Source organism: Hippopotamus amphibius, chromosome 13 (genome assembly GCF_030028045.1).
Source record: "Hippopotamus amphibius kiboko isolate mHipAmp2 chromosome 13, mHipAmp2.hap2, whole genome shotgun sequence".
In the NCBI taxonomy this organism is placed as follows: Eukaryota; Metazoa; Chordata; class Mammalia; order Artiodactyla; family Hippopotamidae; genus Hippopotamus; species Hippopotamus amphibius.
This window is the reverse complement of record NC_080198.1, coordinates 100,077,075-100,099,020: the sequence shown is the minus strand read 5'-3', so window position 1 is coordinate 100,099,020 and position 21,946 is coordinate 100,077,075. Positions and strand designations below refer to the sequence as shown.

At 59.2% G+C, this 21,946-nt stretch overlaps 1 protein-coding gene across 1 annotated transcript in view; it reads right to left on the bottom strand.

The window, feature by feature from the left end:
- SORCS2 (sortilin related VPS10 domain containing receptor 2) overlaps positions 1-21,946 on the bottom strand; it is a 489,055-nt gene that overhangs the window by 21,393 nt on the left and 445,716 nt on the right. The window contains exons 11-17 of the mRNA XM_057705965.1: positions 20,599-20,701; positions 15,234-15,310; positions 11,608-11,699; positions 10,130-10,237; positions 3,374-3,494; positions 2,381-2,514; positions 1,501-1,629 (exon numbers count right to left, since the gene is read on the bottom strand). Coding sequence (XP_057561948.1) covers positions 1,501-1,629; positions 2,381-2,514; positions 3,374-3,494; positions 10,130-10,237; positions 11,608-11,699; positions 15,234-15,310; positions 20,599-20,701 — 764 coding nt within the window. The remainder of the gene's footprint in view (positions 1-1,500; positions 1,630-2,380; positions 2,515-3,373; positions 3,495-10,129; positions 10,238-11,607; positions 11,700-15,233; positions 15,311-20,598; positions 20,702-21,946) is intronic.

Genomic DNA, 21,946 nt, shown 5'->3' with positions numbered 1-21,946 from the left:
TTAGGAGATGATGGGAAAACCACTGCTTGGGTGGGTGGCATCACCTGACGGTCCTTCAGGTGACACCGGGATTCTGAGTCTACAAAACTCACATCACTGCAAAAGTGCCTGGTTCTGCCCACCTCCTGTGCCCGGTGCCCCTCCTGCCCTCACGGCTCAGCTGCTGAATGAACGTTCAGAAGTTTATCATGCAAAGACGCATGTGATTAGTTTGGAAGAAAATGCGCTTCCTACGAGGTACCCAGCCACAGCCCCTTGGCACCCAGAGTATGCAGATGGTATGAAATGAAACCCTCTGCCCTTGATGTGGGTCCTGGCTCTGGCATTTCATATAAGAGCCCCTGCTTGCCAAGCCCTGGCAGGTGGCCTGGAAGAGCTGCTGTGGCTCCCTGGTGGAGGCAGGGATGGATGAATGATAGATGGATGATGGATGAATGGTTGGAGGGATGGGAGGAAGGATGGATGATGGATGGATGGATGGATGGATGGATGATGGATGACAGATGGATGGAAGAATAAATGGATAGATAATTGGATGGATGGATGGATGGATGGATGGACGGATGGATGGATGGATGTTGGAACTTATGCCACTGAGGTGCGAGTGGACCAATTTCTGGTCCTGCTTCTTACTTCTCAGGCTCTGCCCTGCCCCATCCCCAGAGGCAGTAATGACGATTGTCTAATAAGTGCATAGGTGGTTTACTCCTTCTCAAAACTTCCCCAAAGGGAAGAAGAGACTTTTAGATGAAGCTTGTAGGGCCTCTGGAGTGGCAGGTTCATGGCTTTTATGCACCTAACATTGTTATATGACACTCATCCGTGACACACAACATGCTCAGCCTCTGGTGAGAGAAAACTGTCACAACAGCTCACACCTGCGGAGCACCGCACCCTCACGCACAGTGTGTGTCCATCACACCCCTCACTGAGGGACCCGCTCTGTGTCGTGGAGCTTCCATCCAGTCGGGGCGGGGGTGGCAACTGGGTGAGTGTGACAATAGCTGGGATGTTTGCGCCGACAAAGTCAGCTCAGGGCCCAGGGTGAGTCCAGGGTGAGTCAGGGAAGGCTTCCTGGAGGAGGCACCATGGAGGCTGAGGCCTAAAGGGAGTATGACTACCTCCGGCCCAGCTCAGCCTGGCTCACTCAGCGTTGGCAAATGGGGACGGGCCCTGGCACTGCAGGGGCTCAGAAGGATCAGGGGAGGCATGTTGCTTCTCTGGGTACGTTCAGCCCCTGCAGCAGGGGTGAGCTACGAGGCCCTTGGACCTTCTCTGCCTGTTGTTCTCTGTTTGGAGCCAACTCAAGTCACTTCCCGATGCTGTGTCACACGGGCTGTGATCGGAGAGCCCTGCGGGGTCAGTCCTGGGGGGACGCACAGGAGCCCCAGCACACGGGGCGCTCGGCCCCGACTTCTCTTTCCCCGACTCCACGTAGGGAGCCGTGGGCCCCAGGCAGGAAGGCGGGGGGTCGCCCCGGTTCTGCCCCATGCTACTCACCCGAGACTGCTGGTGTAGGTCTGGCCCAGGACACAGTCATCAGGCGGGGACAGGGGGTTAAACCAGAAGTTGGCAAAGCACTTGTTGGCGTCGGACTCAGAGGAGGGGGTGCGCTCAAATCCGTAGTCGCTGGGAGGAGGAAAAACGGCGGTCAGGAGGCAGAGAGGGGCAGGGGCTTCATGCCGAGGACACAGAGGCCGGCCACAGGGCCCTGTCCCAGAGGGGAGACGGGACCGAAGGCTCACAGTTATGTTCCAGGTGAGAAGGGATGCAAAGGGGATTCTGGGAAATCACAGGAGAGCCCTCAGCCCAGCCTGGGTGTCCTGGAGGGCTGCCTGGAGGAGGTGGGCTAAATCTCAGTGGAAGATCAAGAGGCAGCCGGGGAAGAGGGGGGCAGGGCACTGCAGGCAGGGACCAGCCCCTTCAACGCTGGTGCAGGGAGATGCAGGCGGAAGTGGCAGGGTGGCGAGGGGTGAGGATGGAGGGGGAGGGAGGCAGGTTCCAGAACTCGGACACCCTCCTGTGGGCAGCGGGCAGCCACGGGAGCTTTTCAGAGGAGGCAGGGGAGTGGTCAGGGGGCTCCTGGCAGTCTCTGGATGGAGGAGGAGGGCTGGGTGGCACATCCAGCCCCCAGGATGCCCTCCCTGGTCCTCAGTTTCCCCTCCCACCTGTGAACAGGCCACCTGTGCTGGTTTTGAAATGACACCCACGAATCCTTTCCTGCGGGCTGGCCCCAGCGGCTGGGTCCTACGGCGCAGAATAAGGGAAGTGGTGGAGCGTGCCTCTGAGACCTCCTCCCACATCGCCCGTGGGGCAGCGGCCGCCGGGTCGCCAGGCCGCTCAGGCAGCCCCAGGGGCCCGTGGCAGAGGGGACCCTCACCAGAGGAAGTCCGACTCGCGGCACTGGCACACGCGGGCCGTGCGCGCCGCCGTGAAGCTGCGCCCCTTGACGCACCAGGACGTGGGCTTCCTCCTCCGGAAGCTCCTCTGCTGGCCCATGACGCAGCGGCCGCCCTGCGTGGGAAGGTTGGGGTGAGGGGCCGCTCTGCACAGGCTCCTGCCGCTGGTCTTGCAGGGTCCTCACCCCCGGGCAGCCCTCGGGGCAGGGAAACGGAGGCCCGGAGGGAGGGGCGCGCCTGCCTGAGGCCACCCTGGGGCATCCTGCTCCCATCCCACTCTGTCCCAAGCGTTCACTGAGCACCCACTGTGCACAGGCTCTGTCTGGGCCCTGAGGGGTGGCAGGGCTGCTGGAGAAGAGGCCCCTGACACTCCCCAGGCCGAAGGGTGCCCGGTGGGCCCTGTGCAGCTGGGACGCGCTCGGCCTCCGGGACACGCAGTAGGTCCTCAGTCAATGATCAGAACAGGCCCCCCCTGTGCGAACAGGCGCCATGGCAGTAGCAGGTGTGGGGTCCCCCCAGCAATTCCATAGCATCCCCCCCAGACTCTGAAATGCTGTCCCGAGGCAGCACCACCTGCTCTGAGCTGCACGGGGAGGCCGTCTCTAGTCCTCATGTACCCCCCTCCGTGTGAACAGGATACATTTTGCTGTAGAAACACGTGTGTGTTTGAGATTACGGGGTCGGGGCTGCCCCAGACTCACTGGGGTGTTACCTAATATATGATACAAGCACTCTGCTACCTCCCCTCGATCTGAAAACCCTGGACCTGAGCACACCTGACTCCAGGGTGGGCTGGGCCTGTGCCCCTGTCCCCTGCGTGTGAAGGCAGACCCTGGCCCAGGCAGCCCCAGGCCCCCAAAGGGGCCCAAAAGCCCCACAGGAGGACGGGGCATCTGAGGGAGGCCTGCGGCCCCGCAGGACGGGGCTTTGCTGGGCAGAGGGGGCCCCCGCCCCCCGCCTGCGGCCGGGCCCACCTGCAGGTCTGTGAGGTCCCAGGAGCTGTAGTCCTCCTCGCTGCACGGCCTGGAGAACCAGGGCCGGAAGTCCACCTTGACCAGCTCCCAGTCCGAGCGGAAGCTGATGTGGCCGAAGACGCTGGGGAGGGAGGGGGGAGGGGCGGGAAGCCACCTTAGTCTGGCCTGTCCCCCCGTGCCCACCGCTTCCCCTCCGGGCCTCCGCTCCCACCTGCGCAGCGGGCCCGGCCACGCCTCCCCTGCCCGGCCGGGCTGCCCAGGACCAGACGCACGGCACCCGCCCTGGGCCCCGCGGCCACAGGCATTTGTGTGTCAGCTTAGTGCTCCCGCGACCACCGCGTGTTACCTATGGCTGGGCGATGGCATTGGTGGGGTCACCCCACACGGCCCCCCGAAGGACGAGGAAGCCGGCACAGCAGGGTCAGGAGCCCGGGCCCTCCCTCAGCCCGCATGGTGGTCCTTGCAGAATTGTTTTGCAGAATGACTCGTGGTCAAGTGTCTGTGTCCTGTGCTGTCTGGCTTCTCCCCGCCTCTCTCCCCGCCTCTGTCGGCCTGACCACGCCAGGGGCCGGTGGTGCAGAAACCCAGCTCCGCGTGGCTGGGCCAACAGGCTTTTCATCCCAAGCAGATCCAACAGTCCAGGGAAGTAACAGGTCATCACACCGGCTCAGAGTGATGGGGTGGGAAGGATCTCAGTGTGGTCCTTGCCACGTGGCCGCAGCCTCAGTGGGTGGAGGTGGCAGAGGACAAGCACTGTGGGGCTCTGTAAAGGCCAGTCCTCCAGAGAACACAGGCAATATGCGGGGAGCCCCGTATATGCTGTCTGGTCTAATCCTCACTACAGCCCACTTTACAGAAAGGAAAACTGAGGCACAGAGAGGTTGCGTAACTTGCTTGAGGTCACACAACTTGTTTGTGCCATTTCTTCTCCCTCAGCAGGCATTTGTTGAGTGCCTACCATGTGCCCAGACCCCTTGCTCTCTGGGAAGGGTGCTGCTTAAGGGATTTCTACCCAATCCTCCCAACACCTCCCACTTGGGCTCCAAATGCCATTACAGAAGAGGAGCCCAGCCTGCACATCTCTGGTCCTTCTCCAGTCCACCCTATAGCACCCGGGCCATATTACCAGAGGTTGAGCACCTGGACTGAGGAGGTGATTCACCCAGCCTGGTCTTGTTCCCTTTCCACGCACACCGACTGGAGCACACCTGGGGGAAGCCAGCTAGGAGAGTAGTTGAGAAGGGTCTTGGAGTGTTTTCTGGGAAACATGGTGGCTGGCTCTGAATGTCTGAGGCTGATAATTGAAGAGGAGTTTTGACTCCACAGGGCATCTCTGAGCCAGACAGGCCTGGGTTGATATCCATTTACTAAGTCTGTGACCTCGGGCAGGTCCATTCCTCTTTGTGCCTCAGTTTACTTGGCTTTAAAATGGGGACAATAATGCTGGCCTTTCGGGATCGATGGTGAATTAGCAAAGGATTGTGCAGGATGCTTGGCACTTAGCAGGAGCTTTATATACACACACGCGCACACACTTGCGCACATGGACCTGTGTACACACACACACGCTCACACATTGTCATGTGCACGCAGTCCACTGCTCTACTGCCCAGAACTATCCCCCGAAGCAGATATTATCATCTCTATTTTACAGACAGGACCCCGAGCCTCCGCAGGGGCCTCTGGCCCTCGCAGCCCTGGAGCCTCCCTCTGTCTCGGCCTTGACCCCTCTCTGTGGTCCACCTCCTCCGTCCTCCCGGCTCTCCACGGGCTCGTGCGCTCCTTCCTCCCTGTCCACTGGCAGCCTCGGTGCCGAGACACCCTCTGACCCTCCTCCCAGCCCTGGCCTCTCGCCCGCTCGTGTTTGGCTGCCACCATCCACTCTGCTTTGCTCCTGCCCGCGGTGCACATCAGAGCCTCCGCCGCTGTTTCTCGGCCTGGGGCCTCTCCCGCTGCTGGCGGACGCGGCCCAGCAAGGACCAGAAACGGCCCGCTTCTCCCCGGCCTGGTCCAGCTGTTCCCGCAGGTGCCATTTCTCACGGAGAGGTCGTGGGAGGCCCGGATGGTGGTGACCGTGGCCGTGAAGGTGTCCTGCCGGTCATCTGTCCCGACTCCCATCCTGACACAGACCGCCCACTCCCTGGGAGTGTCACCACGCAGGGATTTTCTTTGCCACAGTGACCCTTCTCCCAAGCAAAGCTTTCTGGCTTGGTTACTTAAACAGAGTGCGAGAGTCTTTGCTCCCTGAAGAGACGTCTCTAAGGGACAAATCCGGGTCCTCACACAGCCTGAGCCGCGTCTCTGGCTCTTCTGGAAGCCTCGTTACAGTGGAGGTGACGGCAGCGGTAACTGCTGACCGGTGCGCTGCACCTGCTACCCCCGACCCTCCATCCTCTCCTCTTCACCCAGCCCGAGAGGAAGGTACTGTTCTTAGCCCCACCTTACAGACCAGGAGACTGAGGCAAGGGACCCCCCCAGGATGGCCCGGCCATGGCCCACCTCCCGGGGGGAGCCGGGATCGGTCCCCGGGCTGGCAGCCACGGGGCTGGGATGCTTTGCCCGGGAAACACGCACTGGTCACGCACAGTGACCACCATGCAGCCTCGCAGGCTGGCTGCACAGGCCCCGCCGGGGAGGTCTCTGAAAAGAGGCGGGTTTGCTTGATCTAACTAATCCCCTCCGTGTCTCCGAAGTCCTTTTTTATGAAACCTAAAACCTCAGCTGGTACTTTGAGAAATATCTGCCACCTGGCTGATTCTGAGCTGTTGGTGATGCCGGAGGGAGGCTAGGTATTGCCTTACGATTAATAAGGAAAATGTGGGCCAGTCTGTGCAGGTTAAGGAGGACCCTCCCACACCTTTCAAATGGCTCCCTCCGCTCCCCCTCCCCTCCCCTGGTGCAGGGCGGGGAGGATCAGGGAGCCCCACTGTCCCCAGCAGGGCTGGGGGACCCTCACCCTCTGAGGCTGCACTGGGGGGACAGGAAGGGGGTCAAGCGTGAGCTGAGCTGAGGGAAACGTCCCCAAAGCCGGCTGTGGTCAGCTTGGACGTGACCTTTGGGCAGATCTGGATAAAGCACCACCTTGGGAAATGCTCTCAAGTGCGCAGGAAATAGGAGAGCTGGGGAGAGAGACACAGAGACAGAGAGGGAGAGAAGGAGGGAGACGGGAAGGGAGGGAGGGGAGCAGAGAGGATGCTGGGTCTGAGTGGGGGCACTCCCGGCAGCCTGGAGGGATGAACCTTTGTTCTCACAAGCCAGTATGTTTCCTCTTCCACACTTTGAATTATTTCTGTGTCAGCTAGAATTTGAAAGTGGTCTGAAGATGTGGCACGGTGAAGTAGGAGGCCTGTAGGAATAGTTCTGATGCTTTTTTAAAAATATTTGAGGTTATAGCATCTGGCTCTGAATTCTGCCAATAGCATTCCGGGGATAAAATGCCCCGTCTGTTGGTGGGAGATGAAAAATCCGGCTGTTTCTGGGGCCAAACCCAGCCCTGATGTGGGAGCAAAGGGCTTGATGTTCTGAAGCTTCCAGGTCAATGCCCTGGGGTAGAAAATGCTCCCATTTCTCAGCTGGGGAAGCGGAGGCCTCAGACCTAGCTGACTGGTTCAACCTCTGCAAAACCAGCACGGGCCAGCCATCGCCCCTGGCGTTTCTGAAGATTCCCTTCTGTTCTGTGGACTCTGGTCCCGGAAAACTGGTCAACCAGGAAAGGGTCCAGGCTCAGCCCGGCTGCCGCACCAGAGAGCCCTGTGTCCCGCCAGGCTGGAGTCTTCCTCCTACCCCTCTCCAGCCCGGACTGAAGCCTCTGAGAGCATGAGAGGAGTGTAAATACAGGATGTCATGAAGGATTTAACTAATTCTAGGGCCAGGGAGGAGGGGAATTAGGTGTCCAGGGAGAAGCACAAGAGGGGTGTTTAGAGAATTAGAAAGGTGATGATTCTCTACCCAGTTTTTATAGGACAGCCTCTGGGGTCCCTGCTCCAGCTCTGGCTCTTGGGAACCATGCAGAGCTGATGTGAGGGGGCTCCCTTTCCCACAAGTCCTTTGGTGCAGAATTATTGAGAGTTCAGCACTTCTAGATGAGGGGGCAATACATCTTTCCCCGGAGAGTTCCTATGAGAATAAAATGCGATAACGTGAAACATGGACCCATAACATATAGTAGGTGCTCAGTAAAGCTTCATTGCAGCTCTTGTTGCAAGAGGCGGTACTGGGAAAGATGTAGGGAAGATGCCAGGCTGCCTGGGTCCTGGTGGCAGGGGAGACCCCCTGGAGGGGTCACTGAAGTCGGATTTAAGTCTGGCAGGAACTCAGACGGCTGTCCTGCCTCAAACGTCCCGGGAAAGGAATCCGTGCTACCGTTTCCACACCGCTCTGCTCCATCTTCGGTTCCCAGGGGCCTGGACGGGGAGCACACAGGCGGCCGTGGTCCCTGGTGGCCCGCAGAGGGGGGCTCACAGGGCTGTGCTCCCAGCTCCCCCCCCAGGCAGCCAGAGGAGCCTGGGGGGGGGTGTGGTGTTCACATGGGGACCCATAGGAGCCCCAGGGTGGAGGTGGGCCTGGGAGGGCACTGTCCACGCTGGGTGGTTTCCTTCAGTTCAGGCCTAAGGCTGGGGGCCAGGCGCCCCTGGGGGCGTCTCTGAGTGGCTCCTCCGGGGCATTCAGAAGGGGGAGGGCCTGGCTCTTCACAGGCGATGGGGAGCTGGCCGGGGCAGGGGCGAGGAGGCCTTTGTGGCTGGACGTGCAGACAGGAGGGTGTGAGTTGGTTCTCTCACCAGGGACTCACTCCCAGGCAATGACTCCGGCTGCCGCTGGGCACAGGGCCTCTCCAGGCCAAGTGGGCAGGGTGAGGGGACCCAGCACCCCGCCACTCCTCTGGGAACGCATGGAACTGGCCCGTCTGCTCCAGGAAGGGCGGAGCCGGAGCTGGCGCACAGTCCGAAACCTCACGTAGAAAAGCGTCACTCCTCCTTGATCCACAGCTCATCCTTGGGTCTGGGTCTCGCTGGCCCAGTCCCGGTTCAAAGGTCCGCTGCTCCAAGACGCCTTGATCACCACCCACCCCAAAAGCAGCCCTTCCCGCACCCGCCTCTGCTGCCGGCTGGTCCCGTTGCACCGGCATCTTTCGCGTTAGTGAGGAACCGCGTGGGTCTTGGTAATATTTAATCTGTCTGCCCAGCTCTGCAGGTCCTCAGGGCCCCTGGTGCCCAGGACAGAGGGCGGCATGTTGCAGGCCAGGCTGGGACAACCAGAGAAGGGCTGGCCCCACGGCCGTGGCCGTGGTGTGGAGCCGGGAGGACGTGATCAGTGGGAGGAGGCTGACCCTTCCACGATGGACTGGCCGTCCCCGCCCTCCCTGGCTGGACTCAGACCCAGCCCCACACGTGGGACGTTCCTCAAAGTCTGCTGAGGTGAGAGAGAGGAAGTAACTCGGGAGGCCGACCAGAGACCGAGGTGTCCAAAGCGCCAGGTCCTGTCCAGGGTCAGCGGCCCTGGCCTGCAATGGGCCACCACGAGGGGAAGGGTCGTGGGGCCTCTGGTGCCTTCCTGGGGCCGCGTAACACATGTCCACAAACTCGTGCTTCAAACAATGGAAACGTATCTCCTCACAGTTCTGGAGGCCAGAAATCTGCGACCCAGGTATCCACAGAGCGGGCTTCCTCCGGAGGCGCCGGGGGGGTTCCTTCCTGCCTCTTCCAGGCGTCCCTGAGCTGTGGCCGCAGCACCCCGGCCTCTGCCTCCATCTTTACAGGACGTTGTCTCTGCGTCTGTGTCTCCTCTTTGTATAAGACACGAGTCACTGGGTTAGGGCCCGCCCTCCCCGTGTGGCTTGGTCTCCACTATTCACATCGGCAAAGGCCCTGTTCCCAAGTAAGGTCACACCCCCAGGTTCCGGGTGGACGTGGATCTGGTGGACACTGCTCTCCCCAGTACAGGCATCATCAATAAAAGCCAAGCAGAGCGCACAGGGCCTGCCCTCCTGCAGCCAGTGCAGCCGGGCGCACGCAGCATCCGCGGAGCCGTCAGAAACGCGGAGTCTCGGGCCCCTTCCCGGCCCATGAATCAGCTCTGCCTCAACAAGTGCCCAGGTGGGCAAACGCCCAGAAAGGAGCCTTCCACAGGCAGACCCTCATCTCCGGGTTTCCAGGTGAGCGCCTTCTCTCCCCAGTGGGGCCACAGGCTACGCTCAAGCCCTGTGTGCCTTTCTCAATCCTCGTCTGCTCAGGCTCTGCTCCTGGGCTGTAAGCCACTCTGAACAGGGATGTCCTTGACCTAAGCCAGGGTCAAGGGGCTGGCTTCACAGCCTGGATCTGCCCTTCACTGGCGCATTTGGCTCTCAGGTCCTCCCTGTGCAGTGCGCTCACAAGTCCTTCACAGGTGCCAATAGCCAATAATCATCACCACCATCACCATCAGCATCACCATTGCCAAAGGCCAAATGGACAGTGATCTAGCACTGGCCCTGGACTCTTGGTTCCACCCCTCACCAGCCAGGTGACCCTGGGCAGGTGACAGATGTCCTGAATAGGGACAGAGCAGCCACCTCCCAGTGGCTGAAGGTGAGAGAAAACAGTGGATGGTAAGAGATACGGAGGCAGGTGTGAAGATGGAGGTCAGAGAGAGGAGGCTGGGGAGGGAGGCTGGGGATCACTGTTGAACCCGCCTAGAGCAGCAAAGCCTGGGGTGGCCCTCCACCAAGGCCCGCCTGGGGATCGGCTCTTACCTGCCTGCCCACCTCCCGTGGGTACTCACGTCATGACCAGCGTCTCGTCCCCCGGCTCACTCAGCAGCCCGTCCACAAACACAGAGGTGCTGGTGAAGTTGTGCGTGCTCCAGGTGAGGCCCTCGTCCACGCTGAACCTGCCGAGAGAAGGGGAGTCACCACCTCGGGGCAGGTGGGGACACGTCCTGTGTCCAGGACCAGCTGCTCGGCTGGACCCAGCCCTGCCCATGCCCAGGGACCAGAGGTGTCCTGCTGAGGCAGCTGGGAGAACAGGCAGGAGCAGTGGCCGACCCCAGGGCCGGGCCGGCATCCCGGCCACTACTGGATCCCTAACCTCACGCTCTCCTGGGAGGTCACAGCAGCCACCCACCAGCACCAGGTGGCAGCCACATCTGCGGGGTGACACCACCGTCAAGGAGTCCTGGGTGTGTGGTCTGGGTCCCGAGCTGCTTTGTACTCCCTGGATTGCAGCTATCCAGGCCTTGGAAACATCCAGGTCAGCCCCACCCAATGCCAGAGCCCAGCCCAGGGTTTGCCAGGTCACCGATGGGGGCTTGCTCTCTCCCAATGCGGCGTATCAGTGTCGCCAGTTGAAATGCAGAAAGATTTTTTTCCTTTTTTTTTTTTAATAAATAAACTTATTTATTTATTTATTTTTAGGCTGCATTGGGTCTTTGTTGCTGCATGCAGGCTTTCTCTAGTTGTGGCGAGCGGAGGTTACTCTTTGTTGTGGTGCGTGGGCTTCTCATTGTGGTGGCTTCTCTTGTTGCGGAGCATGGGCTCTAGGCGTGTAGGCTTCAGTAGTTGCGGCACATGGGCTCAGTAGTTGTGGCTCGTGGGCTCTAGAGCTCAGGCTCAGTAGTTGTAGCACACGGGCTTAGTTGCTCTGTGGCATGTGGGATCTTCCCAGACCAGGGATGGAACCCATGTCCTCTGCACTGGCAGGCGGATTCTTAACCACCGCACCACCAGGGAAGTCCCCAGAAAGATCTTTTTCTGACTAAAGTGATATTGGCTTCCTGGCAGCTCCCCCAGCTCTGCGTTCCAAGTCCAGATTTCACACCAGCCCTCACGTCCCCGCAACAGCCCTTCAGAAGTCTGAAGCTGATGCCAAAACCCACTCTCACCCAGGCACATGCTGCTGGCTTCCTTGTCTGACCCCACCTCCTCCGCTTAGCTAATTCCTGTCCGTGCATAAAAGTCACCTCCTCTGGGAAGCCCTCCCTGCTCCCCCAGGATGGGGTGGCTGGGTGGGAGGCCCCGGGCCCTCCTCTGGCCCACCTGACCATGCTGGGCCATCATTTCCTTGGCTCCCCAGGCCTGGCCAGGAGCAGCCGTTGCTGGGGGGCCTGTGCAGAGCCTGCCGCTGCCCACACTTGGTAGGGTTTCGTGCCACCACCCTGGGCCCCAGGGGCAAGCCATTCTGGGGAATGCTCTGAGGGCTTCCCAGGCGGAGAGAAGGAGCCCCTCCCACCCTGCACCCGGCGCTGGGCGCCGATGGCCTTACTTGAGGATCTTCAAGGGTATGGAGGTGTCCTTGATGGCCACGATCACGCCGCCGTGGTCCAGGTAGAGGATGTGGTGCTCCTCCTCGAACACCTGCAGAAGACAGCAGGTGGGGCTCTGAGGCGGGGCCCCCGGGCGCGGCGGAGCTGGTACAGGGTCGGGGGTCACTCTCCGGTGGGGGGACCGCAGTAGGGTCCTGCCCCCTGAGGCAGGGCTGATCTGAGGGCTCCCAGTGTCCCCAGGCTATCCCCACGCTCCCCCCGCCACCCACTCAGTACACGTGGGATGAAGGGATGCCGATGGCGATTTCTAGACCATTGACGAGAGAGAAAATTGCACATAAGCACTGCAGGTGGTCCTGCCTACAGGAAAAACTCATGCACCAGAAAGGCCGACCACGTGAGGATGAGAAAGAAAGAGTGGACTTTAGAAAAGCATTTAGGATAAGCGTCACCAGCAAGAGCAAACCTCTACTTGACATTAAGATAGTCCATGTGCCACCTCCTTCAGGAAGCCCTCCCTGATGCCAGGCTGGCTGGGGAGCATCTCTGGGCCCCCTGCCCCAGCACTTACTGCGCTAATTTGTCATTGTTTCCTCCAGCCAGGGAGCTCCTGAAAGGTCAGTCCTGAGTCCTCTCTGTGGGCCGCACATGGCTCAGCTCACAGCTGGGGGTGCCTGTGCTCAGGGGGTGTGTGGGGGATGAATGAATGAATGAGTGAAGGAGGGAGGGAGAGAATCTCCGCCAAGTCCTCAGGGGACAGGAGGTCAAGCAGCCCGGACAGGGCTCTTGCAGGAGGAAATACCTCTGGCGGCCTCGCTTGTCTGCAAACAGCCCTGGGGTGGGGTCCCATTTTACAGATGAGGAAGCTGAGGCTTGGAGCAGTGGAAGCCAAGCCAAAGGCTCACGGCTGGCGGTGACAGAGCCGGGTGTGGCTCTTTAGTCCTGCCAGGATGTGGCGGTGGCGGGGGGTGGGGGGTGGGGGGTGGGAGGGGGGTGAAGCGCGGGGTCTAGATCTTCCATGAACACAAATACCTAGACAGCCAGCGTGTGTCTCAACCCCACCCGGCTGGAGAGGGGCACCAATGTCCTCTGCCATGTCCCCCTGCCCTGCACCTCGCCTACAGGAAATGGCCACAGCACTGACCACTTGGAGCGGGCCAGGACCCCACTCACCTCCCAGCCCTTCTGATGGTCACAGGGCCTGGGGGCTCTGTGGTAGGGGTGCAGGGAAACTCAGGGGGAGACGGGACAGAGCCGGGACTCCGCCCTGCCAGCCCCTCGCTGGGGCCAGCATGCTCTGCACAGGGGCCTGGCTGAGCCTTCGCGCCTGCGGTTCTCGCCGGCTGCGGGGCCCCTGCAGAGCTTGGTGCCGAGCGAGGCTGGAAGAAGTGCATCTCCAAGCAGATGCTGACCCAAACGGGCTGCATCTGCACATGCCCTGGTAGAGGGCACCCGGAAAGCTCCCAGACTCCAGGGGCCCTGTTCTGGAGCAACGAGGGAGCAGGAACGGGGAAAATATTTTAAGACAACAACTACTAACGAGCATCTACTCCCTGCTCTTCCAGGCGTCCCTGGCACCCACCTCCCTCAAGGACAGTCAGGGGGGTGTCTGCCCCATCCACCTACCCGGAAGACGGGATGCGTCACAGCCATCCCAGGGCACCCCCACAGGCAATTCCACTCTTGTTAGCTTGGGACTCAAGAAACAGCGGGCTCCAACCCCCACCAGCGGGTCACATCCGTTGCTATGTTTTTCTGTGCCTTTACCAGCCCCCGGGCAGTGGCCTCCCAACCCCACTCGCCCCTGTCCTGCCTCCCCTGCACTGTGAGCTCCTTGAATGTTTTTCTGGCTAGTTTCTTTGTGATCACCCCAGGGAAGTCATGCTTTTAAAATAATATGTCTCTTAAACAGCACGCATGCGGTCATCTGTCATTCATATTCTGAGAGTTCTCCTCTGGAGATAGCGCATCGCATCCTTGATAAGCCGGCCTGAGCTCACCAGGGCGTCTGGCCTTCATGCCTTTCTCCCACCCTGGCCTCTGCCTCCTGCCCCACATCTCCCCTGCAGTAAACGCTCCCCTCCCCGACACGCACGCGCACACGTGGGCACCCCCGCATCTCCTCCGCCAGGCACCCGAGCCCCCCATCCCCCCAGCAGCTCTCCCCTGTCTCTGGGGAAGAAACGAGCACCTCAGCTCAGCGCTGAACAGACATTCTCCCATTTAATTCTGACACGTTCCTAAGTTTGACGTCTAAGCAAACTGCTTGACAGAAGTGTCCGCTGTGAATACCTTACGGTAGGTTCCTATAAAATTAGGAGATCTCTTCTGTTTCACCCGGTCTATTAAATTTAATAAGCTGGGGGGGGGGGTGCGGTTTCTCTAATAAATGGACAGGTGGTGACCTTTCAGAAAGTTTAGACATGTTTCACTAGTTTTCGTGAAATAGACATATTATAACACAATGAATCTCTTTTGCCCTTTTCAGAATTCCTTGTTTCCTTGCACATTATTAAAAAAAAAACCGCCAAGGCTTTAAACCCAGGGTGCAGGTGAGCCTCACACCCTGGGGATTAACGTGTCCGTCCAGAGTGGTGTCGGGGAGAGAGGCTCTAAGTGGGGTACTCAGGGTGCAAAAAGTTGACCTGAAAACAGAGCTTCTTACGTCCACCGGGAGGGGAGAGGCACACAAAAATTCAGTGCATTTTCTTAAACGATTAAAGTAGAAACTGTCAGTCCGTGAAGGTGGCACAGCAGACGAGGGTTTTTTTCTGGAAAGAAAGAGCAAGGAGGAGGGAGATGCGGCCTCTTCCCGGGTGCAGAGCTTGGGTTCGGCTCCTGGGCTCCACAGGGCGCTGGACCGTCGGCCTTCGCGCCCCCAGCCGCCCTGCTCCGCGTGACGCCCGCCGGCCAGCGGCACCCACCCCCCTAGTCTGAGAAGTTGAGCCACGTGTGGGCGCAGCAGAGAGGGGCCCCCAGTGCTGGGGGCCGTTTCCTGCACAACTGCTCCCTCCTGTTCTTCTCCCTTTCCTGTTTTTTCTTTTCTTGGGCCACACTGAGCATCAAATCGTCACCCCATGGATGTGTCCCAGGTGCCCCAACCCAGACTCCCTGTGGCCCCCCAAAACCTGCTCTTCCCCCATTTTCTCTCCCTCCCCCAAGTCTCGGCCGTCCACCCAGCAGCTGCCCCTGCCAGGAACCTGGGGGTGTGTCCGCGGCCCCCGCTTCCTGGCCTCTGGGCTCAGGCCCCAGTCAAGCTTCCAGGCCCACACGTGGCTTCCTGCCGGGACAGCACCCCGCCCGTCACTGGCATTCATCCCCTTTGCTCTGACACGCGTGGTAACCCGTCTGACTGTGGGAAGATGTGCCAGATCCGCAGGTCCCCAGCAGCGGCTGCTGGAAGAACAGCAGGGTGGTGGGGGCCCGCCCGGCCTGGGCTCCCTTGTCACAGGTGGCAACGTGACATCTGCTAAAGGGAGCTGTGTTCAGCCGCTCAGGCCGGGGAAGGTGAAGAAGCGCATCTCCGAACTCATCTGGGAGGGAGGGGATGAGAGACCGGACATGTCTCCTGGACGTCTCGGCGGAGCGAGCCTGGTCGGCGCCAGGCCCCTCCCTACCACCTTACCTGCCGCCAGGTGTGCCCGCAGTCCGACGTGATGTACATTTCTTCTTTATATTCCACCAGCTGGGAGCCCAGGTTACCTGGTCCAGAAGCAAAGGGGCAAGGTTGCTCTTAGGGTGGGCCACTCTCCCCCTTTCCAAGGGCTGAGGGCAGCCAGGTCCCCAAACACGGGTTAGTGTTAGACGTACCCTGGGTCTACCCTCCCAGCACCAGAGCCACCCGGCGGATGCCCTTTCTCTGCCCTCCTTGTATAATGATGGGCCTGTTGTCACCACTTCGGGTTCTAGTCTGCGCAGTAAAGGATTAACTTTGCCCAGAGAAAGCCAACCTCAGGCAGCTCCGACCGAACCAGGTGCCGGCAGAGCTTGGGGCTTCAGGGGACCCACGGGTGATACATCTGGTTCAGGAATAAGAAGCATGGAATTGTGGTTGGGGACAGCTAGAGAGGACGCCACCCAGGTGGGTGGTATGGGGACATGGCAGTCCCTGATGGGCTTTAAATTGGGGCAGGACGTAGCTGAGTTTGCATCTGGTGGTAGCCCCTGGGGGCTGGGTGCAGGGGAGGCCAGAGGCAGGTCCAGGGCAGCGTGGGGCAGTCCAGCTGAGAGGTGGGGTACACACATAGTAGGTTCTCATTAAATATCGGTTGAGGGGATGTTTGGAGGGTGGTGAGACGGGCACCCAACCAGCTGGGCATCCAGGGGGCTCCTCCTTGTTCCTGTTTCACGTGAGCCCACACCAGCCTGGCAGGTGGGTCACCAGCCTTGAAGGCCACACTGCAGGGCTGGAGCTTAATCCTGGGGGTGCTGCCAGAGGGGGAAGACCCCCCACTTAGCATCCAAGGTGACTCCATCTTACAGAGGAAGAAACTGAGCCCAAGAGTACTCCTACAGAAAGAACGACGGCCACCCAGAAGACACAGCCACAGGACAATCACAGCGGCCTCCGAGCTGGGCTAGGTGGCCCGAAACAGCCTCCGGGGAAGGGTCTCGGTCAACAGGATTTCCTGATGGGTCAGATTTGGCAGGCTTCTGCTGCGCCCACACAATGGCAGGGACGAGGGGCCTGAGCTTCTAGGATGAAGGGCACTTGTTATGAGGACACCAAAGCCATTCTGGACTCTTTCCTGCAGCCCCAGAGGCCCCTGGGCAACCTATGCACCACTCGCCCTTTGGAGCTTTGTTCGTGCGGTGCTCTCAGGAGTATCTCCTCCAGAGCCAAGTTTAGAGGTCAGTGGAAAATCCCGAAGGAGATGGGTTGTCCTCGGATAGATGAGGCAGAGTGAGTTCAAGCAGGGTGGCAGAGGGTGTGTGCGCCTGCCTTGTTTTTTGAGGTCCAATCAACCATCAAATCATCCATCTTTCATTAATTTATCATCCATCCATCCGTCCATCCATCCATCCTTCATTAACTTGTCATTCACCCATCCATCTGTCCATTCGTCTGTCCATTTATCCATCCATCCATCCATCCGTCCTTCATTAACTTGTCATTCATCCATCCATCTCTCCATTCGTCCATCCATTTATCCATCCATCCATCCGTCTGTCCACCCATCCATCCATCCACCCATCCGTCCATCCATCCTTCCTTCATTAATTTATCATTCATCCATCCATCTGTCCATTCGTCCGTCCATCCATCCATCCGTCCATCCATCCATCCTTCATTAACTTGTCATTCATCCATCCATCTGTCCATTCGTCTGTCAATTTATCCATCCATCCGTCCATCCATCCATCCATCCATCCTTCATTAACTTGTCATTCATCCATCCATCCATCCATCCGTCCGTCCACCCATCCATCCATCCATCCGTCCGTCCACCCATCCATCCATCCATCCATCCGTCCATCCATCCATCCGTCTATCCATCCTTCCTTTGTTAATTTATCATTCACCCATCCATCTGTCCATTCGTCTGTCCATTTATCCATCCATCCATCCATCCTTCATTAACTTGTCATCCATCCGTCCATTTATCCATCCATCCATCCACCCATCCATCCATCCATCCTTCATTAGTTTATCATTCATCCATCCATCTGTCCATTCGTCCGTCCATCCATCCATCCATCCTTCATTAACTTGTCATCCATCCATCCATCCGTCCATTTATCCATCATCCATCCATCCATCCTTCGTTAATTTATCATCCATCCATCCGTCCATCATCGTTCCTCCATCCACTCATTGTCTCTTCCTCATCAGTTCCACCCACTCTTGCCCTTAACTCATCAGCATTTGCTGAGCACCTGCTCTCTGCTCAGCCTTGTGCTGAATTATGGGGAGTCTGAGCTGAGTAACCACGGCACCTGCTCCCAGGGAGCTCTCAGCCTAGCCGGGCAAGAAGGATGCCCTGCAATTGTGCACAGAGCCAGGATGCCTGGGAGCCCAGGGAAATGTGGAAGCAGAGAAGGAAAAGCTAACAGACCCGTGCGGGAGGGGAATCGAGAGATTCCCGCAGGATGCGGCCTCTGCACTAAGCCTCAAAAGACAAATGCCACTGGCCAAGGGAAAGGGGCAGGTCTGCCAGGCAGAAGGACCGGCCTTGGCAACGGCGTGGAGGTGGGAGGGGAGGCTGGTCAGGGGAGGTGGGGCAGAGGGGCAGGTGCTGAGCTGGGCTCCCCTCTACCAGTCTGGCCAACAAAATGTGCCGAGGAAAGGCTGCTGAATGAAGGAGGGAGAGGAACGAATGAATGCAACAGCTGGGGGGTGGGCAGAGGCAGGAAGGGGTGCCTTTATCTCCCTGTCCTTCCAGACACCCGCAGAGATGCCAGGACCCGCACATCAAATACAGAAGCCCTGCAGCAAAGGCTGCGGTGTCAGCACAACTTCGCAGGTAAATCTGCCGTCCGTGATTTCAGGGTGTGATGTCTGTCTTTTAAGCGATGTGATCTGTTTTCCTTGCTTCATCTACCAAGGCTGCCAGTCACCTCACAGGCACCGGGGAAAAATAAGGGGGAATTCGCAGAACGGGTCCACAGGCCATCAGAGTGGGAAGTTCTGCAGGAACACGAAGGCTGCTGCCCTCACTTTACAGAGAGGAAACTGAGGCCCGGGGGACGTCCCTTGCCGTGCCCCCTCTGGGCTGTTCTGGGGTCCCCTTGGGCCTCCTGCCCCCACACCCTGGCGCCTCTGCCCCATGTCTGTGCTCTCAGGGCCTGGTATACAGTAAGTGCTCACTGGCTGTGCATTTCCTCTCTGTCCTTTTTCAGCCTCCAGGTTGCAGAGTGGCTAAGACCCCAGGGCCAGGACAGAGCAAAGCAACAGCTCAAGATTCATCCCAGTGCACACTTGGTGGAGGAGGACAGGGACCTGGACACCCCCACACCGTGGCCCCCAGTGCTGCACAGCAAGCCCTGCCAGCCACTGAGCCACGGCTGGACCAGGAGCCAGGGACTCCCCCTCTGGTCCTCTGGTCGCTGCCAAGTCCCCGGCTCCAGAGGGGCCGGGCAACCCCACCTGGCTGGTGGGACTCAGGACAGATCTCGATCCGCTCAGGCCCCTTGGCCTCACGTAAGGACACTACCCTGGGATCGATGGGCCCCCGACTGGCTGAGTCAAAGAGGAAGGGACGGAGGGAGGGCTGGGGAGGTAGGGCCCCTCCCGGGAACCCAGGGCCCTTCCAGGCCCAGAGCAGCTGGGGTACTCCGAGCTCCCCATCACGGCCCCTCAGGGTTTTCTCGGCCACGTGACTCTGCTGGGCTGTCGTCTGTGGCGCGTGTTCAGCCTTTGCTCTGTGTGGTCCTGAGGACTCACGTCCGGATGAGGAGCCGGAGGCCGCGTGTGCTGCATGGCGGCCCGGGACGGGTGCAGCGCGGTGGGGCAGGGAGGGGTAGAGCCGGCCCCAGAGCAAGAGCTTAGAAAGGCCCGAGTCAGAACTGGGCCCGGCGCCCTCAGTCTTACCCACCCATCTGCGGCTCCCTGACCCCGTAGGACGCGTCCCCTTGACATGCCCAGTCGGGAAGAACGTTCCAGCTGGCAGGCTCAGCCCGCTGGGCTTATTTCTGGGTTCACTATGGCTGTTTCTAGACCCTGGCAGTTAGAAGCCAGAGACCCTGTCTCTGCTTTTGAACCCCCCTCTTCCACTCCTCATTGACTTCATGGCTCCACTTTCTAGATCTACCTGTGGACAGGCCCTCAGTAGAAGGGTCCTGATGTGGAGGCCGGCACGAGGGCAGTGCTGTCCAGCCACCGTCTGAATGACAGAGCCTGGCCCAGGCCCCCACGGTCCCCCTCTGTGACGGGACAGAGACACTGTCCCTCTGACTGCCACGTGCCCCATCTGCCCCTGGGAGTGCAAAGCCTCAGCCCGGCCCAACCCCCCACCCCATCCGCCTGCCCCAGAGCCTCGCTTGCCACAGACTCAGCAGCTCCCTCCCAGGGCAGGGGCTTCTCTTTCCTGAGGAGCCTGGGGTGGGTCTCAAGCTTCCTGAGGACACCTTGCAAGTTGGGGCAAGTCCTTTCCCCTCCTTGAGCTCCAGTTCCCTCTCCATAAAGTGGGGGTACAGACCTCTCAGGGTCGTCACGGTGATGAGAAGAGTTCAGGGCCTGGCGGGGGAGATAAGGGTCGCTGAGGCAACTGTGGACACGGGGGACATGGCTCTGCCCTCCCTGCCTTTGTCTCTGAGGCATTGGGGCCCCTTGCCTGGACTGAGCCGCTGAGAGCTGGCGAGGCTGTCCCCGTGCTGAAGTGTACAAGGAAAACCAGACGCCAGCCGCTGCCTGGCAATGAACTTGTAAAACATGTGATTTTATTTGGAATGATTCTTCTAACTCACATAAACCTTATTTTAGAGTTTTATTTGATTGGCACGCATCTAGTGATCCCCGAAGAAGCCTGTAGTTTAATGGGGTAGATGGACATGATTACAATGTATACTTTTCCCTCATGTTAGATGTTTTTGTGTCTCTCTCTCCCACTAAACTAGAACCTTCTTTAGGGACCCATAAAAGTCAACCATGATGCAAATTATCCTCCCATCCATCTATCCATCCACCCATCCATCCATCCTTCTATACATTCATTCACCATTTTGTTATCCATCCTTCCATGGGCCCTCTGACCATCCAGTCTTTCATCTATCCAATTATCCTTTCATCCATCCATCCATCCATCCATCCATCCATCCATCCATCCATCTATCCACTCTTCCATTTGGTCCACACATATCACATGCCCACTCTGGGCCATGCAGTCAGCCCTCAGGGTAAGATGCCAGGGGAGAGGGCTTCCTGGAGACACTATGGCACTGTCCCCAGTGGACACACCATGGCCCCAGGCCCCTGACCATCAAGTTCTACCCTTGAAACTGGAGCTTCCCGCAGGCAGAGATGGCTCCTGAGGGTAACGGCAGCCTCCTACCTGCGCCCATGATGAGGCCGGGGGCGGTGTCCTTGGTGTGCACAGTGCCCGACACGTAGGGGTTGTCTGCCCAGCGCAAGTGGAGGTGCAGGTGGCATTCGGGCTGTGGGGGGAGAGGGGGCCATGGTCAGCACTGGGGAGGGAGAAGTGACCTGAGAAAAAGTAAGACGGAGGCTGAATCCACCCCCGTGGCTTCTGGGGTGGGAAGGAGGGGCCAAAAGAGTGCTTCAGAGGGTGGGAAGGAGGCTCAGAGGCTGACTGCTGGGTGGAGGCCGTCAGGTCGGGGCCAGGCGGGCTTCTCCAGGGGAGAGTTCCGCCAACCTGGGTACTGGAGGGTGGGCTCACATTCATTCATTCGTCCACCCAGAACCTTTACTGGGGGTCTCCTAGGTGACCATGGTAGCCTGGGCATCAGGGGACAGCGGTGGGACACCCCGTAAGCCCTGTGCCCTCTGGGAGAAGCAGGGGGTAAGGTGGGCATGCTAGAGCCCAGGGGACTCACGAGCACCAGTGTGACCTTGACACAGCCCCGGCTGTGATAAGAGTTCCAGCAGCAGCTCACATGGCTGGACGGCTGCCTCTGGGCCAGCACCAGCACTTTACAAGGTGTTGTCACTGAATGCTCTCAACATCCGTACTATCATCCCTTCTGCATTGATGGGGAAACTGAGGCAGAGTGCGTTTAAGCAACTTGCCAGGGCCGTGGTGGGGCTGGGACCACAGCTGAGGCTGCCTGGTTCCAAAGTCCACACTCTGAGCCTTGTGGGGTCCCGCACTTCCAGGCAAACTGGGCCGGCAGCCCCCAGAATGAGGAGGAACCAGCTGTTTCCTGTCGGGTGCTGCCAGGACCCTCGTCTGTCTCCGTCCCAGCTGCCTGCACCCCCACACTCTGCTCAGATGGCAGAGGCCACAGCCAGCCCCTCAGGTGTCGCTGGGGGTCCAGGGGGACAGATGAGCTGAGAGGGACATGTCCTCTGGACTGGCCTTCCCGCATCTCCCCGGCCTTGGTGACTCAAGGCCGCAACCCCTCTGTCACATCCACAATAAACCACCAGACCCCAGGACATGGGATGAGGCTCAAGGTCCCCATATAGCTCCTGGCCACCAGACATGGTCCCAAGCAGTGACCCGCCAGCCACCAGTCAGGACCGCCTGTCACTCACACCTCCAGGGTCATTCCAGAGCCCACTGTCATTGCTATATTATACTGTTTACCGAATTCCATCCGAGAGACGTCTTTCCTCTACATTTTATGTTTCTTTAACACTTTCTTCTGGTCCGTGAACTGAGGTATGTTTTATACAGATGATCCGAAGTTAGAAATGCAAACGATCAGTAAATTGGATAT